At 41.8% G+C, this 14,657-nt stretch overlaps 1 protein-coding gene across 1 annotated transcript in view; it reads left to right on the top strand.

Annotated features, from left to right (window-relative positions):
* LOC120553723 (receptor-type tyrosine-protein phosphatase beta-like) overlaps window positions 1–14,657 on the top strand; it is an 81,291-nt gene that overhangs the window by 29,484 nt on the left and 37,150 nt on the right. The window contains exons 12-18 of the mRNA XM_039792416.1: window positions 2,523–2,789; window positions 3,901–3,959; window positions 5,331–5,535; window positions 7,821–7,918; window positions 9,748–9,913; window positions 9,991–10,109; window positions 13,855–14,002. Coding sequence (XP_039648350.1) covers window positions 2,523–2,789; window positions 3,901–3,959; window positions 5,331–5,535; window positions 7,821–7,918; window positions 9,748–9,913; window positions 9,991–10,109; window positions 13,855–14,002 — 1,062 coding nt within the window. The remainder of the gene's footprint in view (window positions 1–2,522; window positions 2,790–3,900; window positions 3,960–5,330; window positions 5,536–7,820; window positions 7,919–9,747; window positions 9,914–9,990; window positions 10,110–13,854; window positions 14,003–14,657) is intronic.

Raw genomic sequence — 14,657 nt, 5'->3', positions numbered from 1 at the left:
CAGATGAACATTTCGGGAAATACTCAGTTTATCAGATGGACATCAGTCTCATGTCAGGACGGGGCTAGCTTAGCTTAGCATAAAGACTGGAAGCAACAGGCAACCAACCAACTCTAACTTATTAACATGCAGAAACATACATAAAATCCACAGGTGATAATTAAATACACAAACTGAGCTAACATCACCCTCTGCTGGCTAAATTAAATTTGAACATCTTTGGAAACATCTTGATGTTTGAATTAGGACTTTAAGAAAAACAATTAAATGTATTTAATTATAAATATTAAAAAAATAATTCTTAGAAATTGGGAAATGTAGGAATTTTACCCAAGAATTTACAATTTATATATATATTATATTATATATATATTATATAATATATAAATATATTCATATATACAATATATATTTATATATTATATCATATATAATAAATATATATAATATATAAATATATATTTATATATATAATAAATATATATATATAATATATATTTATATATTATTCATATAAATATATATATTTATATATTTATTATATATGATATAATATTTAGGAATTTAACCCAAGTATAAATTACGGTGGCCGGGAAGTGCAATGCAACATTACAAAGAATGAAACACTTTTACATTTTGGAAAACAAATTTACATTTTGGAAAACAAAATAACATTTTAGAAAACAAATTTACATTTTGGAAAACAAAATAACATTTTAGAAAACAAATTTACATTTTGGAAAACAAAATAACATTTTCGAAAACAAATTTACATTTTAGAAAACAAATTTACATTTTGGAAAACAAAATAACAAGATGCAAAACACTTTTACCAGTCCCGAAACAAATTTACAAATGACAGATTCTTCACGGAAAGGGAATGTACCACATACCGGAAGTGATGAGGTTTTGTATACATGTCGCCTTGACTACGGCAGTTATGGATCGACGCGTCAATAGAGCCGCATCTTGGAACAGGGGAGGCACTGCCTTATATACTGTCTATGGGCCGTCCTTAATGCATCAGCGTCAATGTAGGCAAAGGTCTAACGGAAATAAAATCACTATAAATCGTCAAAATTCCATGCGATGTTCTAGTTTTTTAAACAAAAAGACAAAGAGACTAATTAATGTGTTAATACAAAGAATATTTATTATAATCAGTTCACAGATATGAGTACAAACGGAAACTTCACCCTTCTGAACTAAGAGGTTCTGCTTCAAAGTGAAGTTTAAACAGACTGAAATGTCCAGGCTCACTCCCCCACTAATGATTCATTTATTTCTGCATGTATTTATTTATTTAACGAGACTTTAAGTCGTTGTTTCGGTCATCCACAGTCCGAGTCCCGCCAGACTCCCTTTAGGAAAACCTGTGATTTAAACTTCAGCAGGTTGTGACAGTCCGCTCCGTTCAGTCCTGGATCTGATTCTGCCGGGCTTCCCTTCCCTCCAGCGGGCCCAGCAATACGGCCTCGGTCTCCAGCTGCGTGGTGTCGTTTTGGCTCCCAGGAATGGGCAGTGAGCTCCAGGTCCTGCAGCTGCAGACGGACTCAGCTGCCCCCTGCTGTAGCTTCGATCCGGCCGCGGCTGTCGACGTTCCCTGTGTTTCCGTCAGGTCCGCGTCATATAAAAACTCCAAACACCGACCACACGTAAAGTCACCATAAACTTCATTCCACCCATATACTTACTCACAACAACACAAATTGATCGCGTTCACCAACAACACCTCATCACTTCCGGTATGTGGTACATTCCCCTTTCCGTGAAGAATCTGTCATTTGTAAATTTGTTTCGGGACTGGTAAAAGTGTTTTGCATCTTGTTAATTTGTTTTCTAAAATGTAAATTTGTTTTCTAAAATGTAAATTTGTTTTCTAAAATGTTATTTTGTTTTCCAAAATGTAAATTTGTTTTCTAAAATGTAAATTTGTTTTCGAAAATGTTATTTTGTTTTCCAAAATGTAAATTTGTTTTCTAAAATGTTATTTTGTTTTCCAAAATGTAAATTTGTTTTCTAAAATGTTATTTTGTTTTCTAAAATGTAAATTTGTTTTCTAAAATGTAAATTTGTTTTCCAAAATGTAAATTTGTTTTCTAAAATGTTATTTTGTTTTCCAAAATGTTAATTTGTTTTCCAAAATGTTAATTTGTTTTCCAAAATGTTAATTTGTTTTCCAAAATGTTATTTTGTTTTCCAAAATGTTATTTTGTTTTCCAAAATGTAAATTTGTTTTCCAAAATGTAAATTTGTTTTCCAAAATGTAAATTTGTTTTCCAAAATGTAAAAGTGTTTCATTCTTTGTAATGTTGCATTGCACTTCCCGGCCACCGTAATAAATTCCTAAATCTCCCAATTGCTAAGAATTATTTTTTAAATATTTATAATTAAATACATTTTAATTTAATTAAATACATTAACTGAGCTAACTTGGAAACATCATGACGTTTGAATTACCATTTTAATTTTTTTGTAAAATAAATGACTGAAATAATTCCTCTGTCCTGTTTCCCCTTCAGCCCCGGCGTCGGTCTCCGAGGTAACCGTCGCCAACGGCGGCCGGTCGGACGCCCTGCGGGTGTCGTGGCGCCCGGCGGCGGGCGTGGCGGACAGCTACCTGGTGCGCCTTCAGGACGGGAGTCGGAGCGTCCACACGCTGGCCGTGTCCCGCTCTTCGCCGCCCGAGTGCTCCTTCAGCTCGCTGGTCGCCGGCCGCCTGTACTCGGTCGTCATAGTGACAAGGAGCGGCAGGCTGGAGAACGCCACCGCCGTTCAAGCACGGACACGTAAGGATGTCAGGGTGTACTCCAGAGAGTGTGTGTCCTGTCAGTGTTTCCCCCTCGCTCTGTGGAAGACTTGGGTTGCACGTATCTAGCGAGCGGTTTAGATGTCCTTCAGAATCGTGGACGAAATTGCAAAATTGAGACTTTAATAAAAGCTATAAGCCAGTCCTTCCAGAAACAAATAAGTGTAACAGTAGTGGTAATAAGTTGGTGTCCGTGGCGTGTAGACAGTACTGGTGGTAGTGGACAAAAGTGTCAACAGTAAAAAAAAAAAAAAAAGCCAGAAAAACAGAAAAAAGGGTTAAAAAATAGGGACAAAAAAGTCAGAAAAATTGTAAAAAAAAAAAGGCACAAAGTCAGAAAAAGGAACAAAAATGTCAGAAAAAAACGGTAAAAAAACTCAGAAAAATGGTAAAAAAAAAGCATCAAAATACTCAGAAAAAGGGTTAAAAAAGGGTAAAAAAAATATGAAATAAATGTTTAAAAAAAAAGGTAAAAGAAAGTCACAAAAAAGGGACAAAAAAGTCAGAAAAATGGTTAAAAAAAAGCCTCAGAAAAATGGTTAAAAAAAAGCCTAAAAAAAAGTCAGAAAAAGGGTTAAAAAAGGGTAAAAAAAAAAATTAGGAACTAAATGTTAAAAAAAAAAGGTAAAAAGAAAGTCACAAAAAAGGGACAAAAAAGTCAGAAAAATTGTTTAAAAAAAGCATCAAAAAAAGTCAGAAAAAGGGTTAAAAAAGGGTAAAAAAAATAGGAACTAAATGTTTAAAAAAAAAAAGGTAAAAGAAAGTCACAAAAAAGTCAGAAAAATGGTTAAAAAAAAGCCTAAAAAAAAACTCAGAAAAAGGGTAAAAAAAAAAAGCATCAAAAAAAGGGTTAAAAAAGGGTAAAAAAAATAGGAACTAAATGTTTAAAAAAAAAAAAGGTAAAATGAAAGGGGCACAAAAACGTCAGAAAAAGTGTCAAAATCACTTGGAAAAAAAGCATCACAAAAGTGTAAATTTTCTATTTTGACCCGAGAGGACAACAAGTGCACAGTCAGCGTGGGTTAAACCTGAAGTCCCTTAAATAATACATACACAGTAAGGGCAGTTTGTTTACGATATTTGTCTCGCAGAGCCGGCCACTGTGCAAGACCCGACAGCTGTCCACTCGGCGAGAGACGACTTCCTCAAGGTGAGTTTGTCGTGGCTGAAGACGCTGGTGGTTACCAGGGAAACCATTTGAACTAACAGATATCATTATGAAACATCCCCAGCTGATTACTGACTATTAAAGGTGCTCGAAGTGATGTCACGTGTTTTTTAGGCTACAACCTTATTCGTCACATACAGCAAACATCTCCCTCTATCTGCTAGCTGTCTGTCCCCTGAACACACTGTAAAAACATCTCCTCACTATCTGCTAGCTGTCTGTCCTCTGAACACACTGTAAAAAACATCTCCTCACTATCTGCTAGCTGTCTGTCCCCTGAACACACTGTAAAAAATATCTCCTCACTATCTGCTAGCTGCCTGTCCCCTGAACACACTGTAAAAAACATCTCACTATCTGCTAGCTGTCTGTCCTCTGAACACACTGTAAAAAACATCTCCTCACTATCTGCTAGCTGTCTGTCCTCTGAACACACTGTAAAAAAAATCTCCTCACTATCTGCTAGCTGTCTGTCCTCTGAACACACTGTAAAAACATCTCCTCACTATCTGCTAGCTGCCTGTCCCCTGAACACACTGTAAAAAACATCTCAATATCTGCTAGCTGCCTGTCCCCTGAACACACTGTAAAAAACATCTCCCTCTATCTGCTAGCTGTCTGTCCCCTGAACACACTGTAAAAAACATCTCACTATCTGCTAGCTGTCTGTCCCCTGAACACACTGTAAAAAACATCTCACTATCTGCTAGCTGCCTGTCCCCTGAACACACTGTAAAAAACATCTCCTCACTATCTGCTAGCTGTCTGTCCCCTGAACACACTGTAAAAACATCTCCTCACTATCTGCTAGCTGCCTGTCCTCTGAACACACTGTAAAAACATCTCCTCACTATCTGCTAGCTGTCTGTCCTCTGAACACACTGTAAAAACATCTCCTCACTATCTGCTAGCTGTCTGTCCCCTGAACACACTGTAAAAAACATCTCACTATCTGCTAGCTGCCTGTCCCCTGAACACACTGTAAAAAACATCTCACTATCTGCTAGCTGTCTGTCCCCTGAACACACTGTAAAAAAACATCAGTGTTCAGAGGACAGACAGCTAGCAGATAGTGAGGAGATGTTTTTTACAGTGTGTTCAGGGGACAGGCAGCTAGCAGATAGTGAGGAGATGTTTGCTGTATGTGACAAAAAATGTAGCCTAAAAAATGCATCACATCAATTAGAGCACCTTTAAGATTAATAGTTTTTGTCTTACAGGTTTTCTGAAATGTTATGTTTCAATGTGAAAATGAGGCATCTCCATAATGTCCTTTTAAAAGGCTGTAGAAGTAGTATTTATATTTGTTAAGTCTGTATTTTATGTAGACTCATGAGTAGATTGTGTGTTCAGGTGTACTGGCGTCACGCAACTGGAGATCGGGACCGCTACGTTGTTCTGATCCGTTACAACAACAGCGTGCTGCAGAACAAGAGCGTCTCCGCCACACGCAACGAGTGCGTCTTCTCGTCTCTGTCGCCGGGGAGACTCTACACCGTCACCGTGGAAACCTGGAGCGGGGACTACGTCGGCAGCGTCTCCACCGACGGTCGCACCTGTGAGTCGGAAACCAAGGAGAACAAATGTGTTTATTTCGTAGACTTTAAAAAAATAATGGACCAAGCTTCCAGTTCTGGAAAGTGAAGCCAAAGCTGAAGCTCGATGGTGTTTTAAGCCCCCAGCGTCGACTTCAAGGCACTTAACCCTAACCCTTAACCCTAATCCTTGCCTAACCGCAAGTTTTGGTAGGGGAAGACTCATGAATATTCATTAGGGAACTCATCCCTGATTGGCTAACCCTTAGGCTACATTTTTACCCTAACCATAACCAATCCCACTCTTCTTGCCTAAACATAACCAATCCCACCAGAGCAGGCAACGAGTACTAGCCATTCAGAGGTAGAGTAGGGCGGGTTCTTCCCCTACCATCCTGCAAAAAACTGTTTCGCTGCCTAACCCTAGTGCCTTCCATGCAGCGCTGCCTGGAAGACAACACTGGGGGCTTCAAACACCAAACGCTAAGCTGAAGCTCGTTAAAGCTGCATTCTCTGTAACGTCCAGCAGGTGGCGGCTCCACTGGTTTCTAAGAAGTCTGTGAGAAAATGAGCCCACTTCTCACTTGATTTATTACCTCAGTAAACATTTTCATAATGAGTTTATGGTCTCGATCGCTAGTTTTAAGTCTTCTTCAACACAGCATGATGTTCATTTGGTAAACGATGCTCCCATTTATTTTAAAATAGACGATAAAGCAGGGGATGCTTTAGGACCTGTCAGTCAGGACAAAGGGCTTAGCGATGCTAACCATGCTAACACTGTGAACATTAAAATAGACCTTGACTTGTTTTTGGCTGTTGTCCATGTTTTTATCATTAAACTTTGACCCTCTCGCTGGGTGTTTTCACTTCAGCAAAGTTAACTGGGACATTTGGTCGCCCAAAAACGTTTTGTTCAACCAAGGGCGTAAATCTGGGTTCAACATTGGGACAGACCCAGACTCTTGGTAGGAGGTGTCTGACGGTGCCGGTTGGGGGGTTGATGAACAGTGGCAATAATAGTCACAATAAAGATAATAATAATAACAGTGACTAGAAATAGTAGTTGTAGTAGTTCATGGCATAGCAGGGCACTGCAGGGCATTACAGGGCGTAGCAGGGCGTAGCAGGACGTAGCAGGGCGTAGCATGACGTAGCATGACGTAGCATTACATAGCAGGGCGTAGCAGGATGTAGCGGGGCGTAACAGGGCGTAGCAGGGCGTAGCATTACTTAGCAGGACGTAGCAGGATGTTACAGGACGTAGCAGGGTGTTACAGGACGTAGCAGGACGTTACATGACGTAGCATGACGTAGCATGACGTAGCAGGATGTTACATGACGTAGCAGGACGTAGCAGGACGTTACATGACGTAGCAGGACGTAGCAGGACGTAGCAGGATGTTACAGGACGTAGCAGGATGTTACATGACGTAGCAGGACGTAGCATGACGTAGCAGGATGTTACATGACGTAGCAGGACGTAGCAGGACGTAGCATGACGTAGCAGGATGTTACATGACGTAGCAGGACGTAGCAGGATGTTACATGACGTAGCAGGACGTAGCATGACGTAGCAGGATGTTACATGACGTAGCAGGACGTAGCAGGACGTAGCAGGACATAGCATGACGTAGCAGGACGTAGCAGGATGTTACATGACATAGCATGACGTAGCAGGACGTAGCAGGACGTAGCATGACGTAGCAGGATGTTACATGACGTAGCAGGATGTAGCAGGACGTAGCATGACGTAGCATGACGTAGCAGGATGTTACATGACGTAGCAGGATGTTACATGACATAGCATGCCGTAGCAGGACGTAGCAGGACGTAGCATGACGTAGCAGGATGTTACATGACGTAGCAGGACGTAGCATGACGTAGCAGGACGTAGCAGGACGTTACATGACGTAGCAGGACGTAGCAGGACGTAGCATGACGTAGCAGGACGTAGCAGGACGTAGCAGGATGTTACATGACGTAGCAGGACGTAGCAGGGCGTAGCATTACGTAGCAGGACGTAGCAGGATGTTACAGGACGTAGCAGGACATAGCATGACGTAGCAGGACGTAGCATGACGTAGCAGGATGTTACATGACGTATCAGGACGTAGCAGGACGTAGCAGGATGTTACATGACATAGCAGGATGTAGCATGATGTAGCAGGACGTAGCATGACGTAGCATGACACTGCACAGCGTAGCAGGGTGTAGCAGGGTGTAGCAGGGCGCGGAGCAGGACTAGGATCTATTTAAATATATATTTTATTGATTATGTTGAGTTAAAGTTTTGTTTTTCCTGCAGTTCCGGCAGCTGTTGGAAATCTGTCGCTGGACAACGCAGGAACAGGTGATCTGACGGTCACCTGGAGCCCCGCCCCTGGAGACGTGGACCACTACGAGGTGTGTGTCACTGTCGAGACTTGTGCGACATTTATTGCGTGGCGAACTATTCCGTGTGTCCATCTGACTCATTTCTGCTTTAGATATTATGCTGTAGCATGTAGTCGCGTTATGTTACACCTGTTTACTGATGAACTCTTTTGGTGTTGAAGACCTTTCCTTTAATCTAATGAGAAACATTTCTGTCCTCCTAGTCTCCCTACTCCACCGATGCATTCTGGGATAGGATAAAAACTCTCTGGGTTGTTTGCAGTTCTTTAAACCAATCACAGTGGTCTTGGGCGGTGCTAAGCTCCGAACGCAGCGACAGTGGCTCTGCGAAATAGTCTCTAGGACTTGTTTTGGTGGAACATTTGTACCCTGCAAAAGAAAACGCCACATACAATATTAAATGAAGTTAACTGTTGACACAATACAGTAACGTGAGATATTTAAATGAGCTCATACATGGTTAAACCTCATTGGCTCTTACTAGTGTATCTCTGAGGACTCTGGTTAACTGCTCCTCAGATCTCTGCAGGGTAAATCCAGACAGCTAGCTAGACTATCTGTCCAATCGGAGTTTTCTGTTGCACGACTAAAACTACTTTTGAACGTACACACGTTCCACCAAAACTAGTTCCTTCCAGAGACTATTTAGCAGAGCCACCGTGGCTCCGTCCGGAGCTTAGCCCCGCCCACGACGATTGTGATTGGTTTAAAGAAATGCCAATAAACCAGAGCATGTTTTTCTCCCATTTAGGAATGCTGTGTGGACTTGCCAGACCTTCCTCCACAGCGCTGTGGAGGAAGGTCTGGCAATGCGAGACTGTATTGGCACTAACGGGCTGTGATGATCTCTGCTGCCTAGGGCTGGGCAACATATCGATATTATATTGATATCGTGATATGACAACAACAAGTGTTGTCTTTTCCTGGTTTTAAAGGCTGCATTACAGCAAAGTGATGCACTTTTCTGAACTTACCAGACTGTTGTAGCTGTTCTGTTATTTGCCTTTACCCACTTAGACATTATATCCACATTACAGATGGTTATTTATCTAAAATCTAAGTGTGGAGATATTTTGTTAAAGCACCAATTGTCAACCCTAGAATATCAATACCGCAATGGACCTTTTTCACAGCAGACATGTTGACTTGTCACAGTAGGAAAAGCACAGCTGACATTGATAACCTTAACGATGGCTCAATTCCATCAAGTGTCCCAGTAAGATATTTCAGTGAGTCAGCATGCACAATACCAGGACCTCTCCTAAGTGGAATGCAGCCATCAGTAATGGTTTAATACCAGGACCTCTCCTAAGTGGAATGCAGCCATCATTAATAGTTTAATACCAGGGCCTCTCCTAAGTGGAATGCAGCCATCAGTAATGGTTTAATACCAGGACCTCTCCTAAGTGGAATGCAGCCATCATTAATGGTTTAATACCAGGGTCTCTCCTAAGTGGAATGCAGCCATCATTAATGGTTTAATACCAGGACCTCTCCTAAGTGGAATGCAGCCATCAGTAATGGTTTAATACCAGGACCTCTCCTAAGTGGAATGCAGCCATCAGTAATGGTTTAATACCAGGACCTCTCCTAAGTGGAATGCAGCCATCAGTAATGGTTTAATACCAGGACCTCTCCTAAGTGGAATGCAGCCATCAGTAATGGTTTTGAATACACCTGTGCTGTTCCTACTATGACAAGTCAACATGTCTGCTGTGAAAAAGGTCTATATCGATATCGAGGTATTTGGTCAAGAATATCGTGACATCTGATTTCCTCCCTGTCGCCCAGCCCTACTGCTGCCTGAGTTTTAGTCTCTTTACTTGGCTCGTCTCCAGGTGACTCTGCTCTTCAACGACACTTGCGTTTTCCCTCCGGTGACGTTGGGCAGCGAGCAGCGCCGTCACCGGCTGACCTTTCTGACCGCCGGGCGGCTTTATAAGATCGTGGTGTCGACGTTCAGCGGGCCGTACCAGAGGGCGCAGCACATCGAGGGACGGACAGGTGAGACGATCGAGACGGCTTCAATTCAAACGTCAACATCAAGTCCACTTTTGCTGAACTCAGACTCTCCCCTGCAGTTCCCAGCGCCGTCGGGAACCTGCGTCTGTCTCCATGCTCCTCTGTCGGCGGGCTGCTGGTCTCCTGGACGCAGGGAGGCGGAGACTTGGACATGTACGTCGTCTCCCTGTCCACCACGGTGAGTCCAACTGCACATGTGCAGGCTCACACTGAGAGAATGAAAATCGTTAAAGGGATACGCCACCGTTTGTTGAAGTAGTTCTTATCACGGTCTAACCCTGGCTGTAGATAGGGGGGTGCAATGCATTTTTTTGTCTCAGTGCAAGTAATTAGGTTGGTTTTTTTGTCTTTTGTTGGCTCACTTTTACTCACAACATGCTAACCGGCAACATAGGATTCCATTCACTACGCTAAGCTAACTAGCGGTGCTGCCGGTGTTGCACCGGACTAAAACGATGCATGCACATAAAATGCGTTGGCCCACCTATCTACAGCTAGAGGAGACCTCACCTATCTACAGCTAGAGGAGACTTCACCTATCTACAGCTAGAGGAGACCTCACCTATCTACAGCTAGGGGAGACCCCACCTATCTACAGCTAGAGGAGACCTTACCTATCTACAGCTAGAGGAGACCCCACCTATCTACAGCTAGAGGAGACCTTACCTATCTACAGCTAGGGGAGACCCCACCTATCTACAGCTAGAGGAGACCCCACCTATCTACAGCTAGAGGAGACCCCACCTATCTACAGCTAGAGGAGACCTTACCTATCTACAGCTAGAGGAGACCCCACCTATCTACAGCTAGAGGAGACCTTACCTATCTACAGCTAGAGGAGACCCCACCTATCTACAGCTAGAGGAGACCCCACCTATCTACAGCTAGGGGAGACCTCACCTATCTACAGCTAGAGGAGACCCCACCTATCTACAGCTAGAGGAGACCCCACCTATCTACAGCTAGAGGAGACCTTACCTATCTACAGCTAGAGGAGACCCCACCTATCTACAGCTAGAGGAGACCCCACCTATCTACAGCTAGGGGAGACCTCACCTATCTACAGCTAGAGGAGACCCCACCTATCTACAGCTAGGGGAGACCTCACCTATCTACAGCTAGAGGAGACCCCACCGACCCCACCTATCTACAGCTAGAGGAGACCTCACCTATCTACAGCTAGAGGAGACCCCACCTATCTACAGCTAGGGGAGACCCCACCTATCTACAGCTAGAGGAGACCCCACCTATCTACAGCTAGAGGAGACCCCACCTATCTACAGCTAGGGGAGACCTCACCTATCTACAGCTAGAGGAGACCCCACCTATCTACAGCTAGGGGAGACCCCACCTATCTACAGCTAGAGGAGACCCCACCTATCTACAGCTAGGGGAGACCCCACCTATCTACAGCTAGAGGAGACCCCACCTATCTACAGCTAGAGGAGACCCCACCTATCTACAGCTAGGGGAGACCCCACCTATCTACAGCTAGAGGAGACCCCACCTATCTACAGCTAGAGGAGACCTCACCTATCTACAGCTAGAGGAGACCCCCCCTATCTACAGCTAGGGGAGACCCCACCTATCTACAGCTAGAGGAGACCCCACCTATCTACAGCTAGAGGAGACCTCACCTATCTACAGCTAGAGGAGACCTCACCTATCTACAGCTAGAGGAGACCCCACCTATCTACAGCTAGGGGAGACCCCACCTATTTACAGCTAGAGGAGACCTCACCTATCTACAGCTAGAGGAGACCCCACCTATCTACAGCTAGAGGAGACCACACCTATCTACAGCTAGAGGAGACCCCACCTATCTACAGCTAGAGGAGACCCCACCTATTTACAGCTAGAGGAGACCTCACCTATCTACAGCTAGAGGAGACCCCACCTATCTACAGCTAGAGGAGACCTCACCTATCTACAGCTAGAGGAGACCGTGATGAGCCCTATTTCAACAAACGGTGGAGTATCCCTTTAACAAAGAAAGAAGTAAGAACAAAATATGTTTCCTTTAGGATTTTTTTTTTTTTAGCAGTGGGGGCAGGTCTGTCCGAACTTTATTTTTTTTAGGAACTATGGACCTTTATTCACAGCAGACATGTTGACTTGTCATAGTAGGAAAAGCACAGCTGAAATTGATAACCTTAACGATGGCTCAATTCCATCAAGTGACCCAGGAAGATATTTCAGTGAGTCAGCATGAACAATACCAGGGTCTCTCCTAAGTGGAATGCAGCCATCAGTAATGGTTTAATACCAGGACCTCTCCTAAGTGGAATGCAGCCATCAGTAATGGTTTAATACCAGGGTCTCTCCTAAGTGGAATGCAGCCATCAGTAATGGTTTAATACCAGGGCCTCTCCTAAGTGGAATGCAGCCATCAGTAATGGTTTAATACCAGGATAAGTAATTTAATAATAAATTTTAATTGTAAAAAAAAAAAGAAGATATTAAAAAAAAAATAAAATAAAAATAAAAAAAAAAAGGAAAAAAAAATAAAAAAAAAAAAAAAAAAATAAGAAAAAGAAAAAAAAAAAGGAAAAAAAAAAAAAAAAAAAAAAAAAAAAAAAAAAGAAAAGAAAAAAAAAAAAAAAAAAAAAAAAAAAAAAAAAAAAGTGGGAAGGAAAAAGAAAAAAAAAAAAAAGGAAAAAAAAAAAGTTTAATGAAAAAAAAAAAAAAAAAAAAAAAAAAAAAAAAAAAACCTTTTCAAAAGGAAAAAAAAAAAAAGTATAATTTAAAAAAAAAACCTTTTCCTAATTGGAAAGCACCCAGCAAAAATTTTTTAAAAAAACCCCTTTTCTAGTTGGAATGCAGCCATCAGTAATGGTTTAATACCAGGACCTCTCCTAAGTGGAATGCAGCCATCATTAATGGTTTAAAAGTAAACCCCTAACAAACTCTCAATATTGAGTTTTTCCTCTTTTCTTCTTTTTACCCTTCAGTAATCTGAGCGTTCTGGTTTGTTTCTTTTAAAGTGTATCTGCTTTAACCTAAAACTAAATTACTCAACTACTGTACAACTTACTTCACCATCTCGTCGACCATCCAACTTTTTGTTATTCTGGGTCAAAAGTTTAAATTAAAACTTTTTTCTTCAACTTTTTCGTCTTCCTTTCACCACTTTTATCGCTTTCCCAGATGACTTGGTCACTTTTTTCGACATTTCTGTCACTTTTCGACGTTTTTGATATTTTTTGGGTTGTTTTTGTGACTTTTTTCAACATTTGTTTTTATCAATTATTTTCTTCAAATGCTATAAAATTGTAGCCTGGATGCCAGCCGAACTTAGCCCCGCCCACAAAGAATCTGAGTATGACCACGTCAGGCTAATAAAATTGATTAAAACACCCAAATTTAATGAAAGTAGTGAACTGATCATTTATTTTACTTGTGCAGAGCGTTGTAGGGAACCATCCACGTTATTTTTTTAATTTTTTGCACAATTTTGGTTGAAAAAACCCATATTTCTGATATAGAAACTTTTTGAAAATGGGTCAAATGTGACCCCGAGGACAACAGTCAGGCACTTAAGCAATAGAATTGTCAAATTCTTGATTTTGGAGCTGGGTTTTCTCTTTGGAGCTAGGTTTTCTCCATAATTCCATGGTAGATATGGACATCCTGGGCATCAGTGGAACCGGGAGGAGCTGTGGTATAGAGTCAGCTTTCAAATTCAACGGGGAGCCATATTTGGCCATTTGGGGGCAGTGCAAAGTCAGGCACTTTAGCGATAGAATTGTCAAATTCTTGATTTCTTTGGAGCTGGATTTTCTCTTTCTATCTGGGTTTTCTCCATAATTCCATAATAAAATGTACAATAACAAACATGCTGCAGTCTGCAAATAAAGCTCTAAAGGATTAGTATATAAATGATGGAGCTTCATGAGTATTATGATGTCACTTCCTGTCTCCAGGATGGCGTCATCGTCGAGACTCGCCCTGTCCCGAAACACGTCTCCTCCCTGGACTTCCAGGATCTGACCCCAGGTCTCGCCTACACCATCAGCGTCCAATCGCTGAGCGGGAAGCTGACCAATCGCAACACAGCCACCGGCAGAACCGGTATGACACCAATCGTTTCGATTCATTATCGAGTATAGTAACCTATTGTTACTACACACTCAACAATACAAGTACCATTGTGTACCTAATGCTTGTCGCAGGAGAGGTTTCCCTTTTGAAAGACAATTGTGTACCCTTCTCTTTCATTTTGTACCCTCAAATTAGTGAGAAGGCACAGTTCTTAAAAAAACACTACTGTATTCGTAAAGGTCCCATGACATGCTGCTTTTTGGATGCTTTTATATAGACCTTAGTGGTCCCCTAATACTGTATCTGAAGTCTCTTTTATATAGACCTTAGTGGTCCCCTAATACTGTATCTGAAGTCTCTTTTATATAGACCTTAGTGGTCCCCTAATACTGTATCTGAAGTCTCTTTTATATAGACCTTAGTGGTCCCCTAATACTGTATCTGAAGTCTCTTTTATATAGACCTTAGTGGTCCCCTAATACTGTATCTGAAGTCTCTTTTATATAGACCTTAGTGGTCCCCTAATACTGTATCTGAAGTCTCTTTTATATAGGCCTTAGTGGTCCCCTAATACTGTATCTGAAGTCTCTTTTATATAGGCCTTAGTGGTCCCCTAATACTGTATCTGAAGTCTCTTTTATATAGACCTTAGTGGTCCCCTAAAATGGCATTAAATATGGATGAT

Source organism: Perca fluviatilis, chromosome 23 (genome assembly GCF_010015445.1).
Source record: "Perca fluviatilis chromosome 23, GENO_Pfluv_1.0, whole genome shotgun sequence".
NCBI classification, from domain to species: Eukaryota; Metazoa; Chordata; class Actinopteri; order Perciformes; family Percidae; genus Perca; species Perca fluviatilis.
The sequence above is the reverse complement of the archived record's forward strand: the minus strand, read 5'-3'. Positions and strand labels throughout refer to the sequence as shown.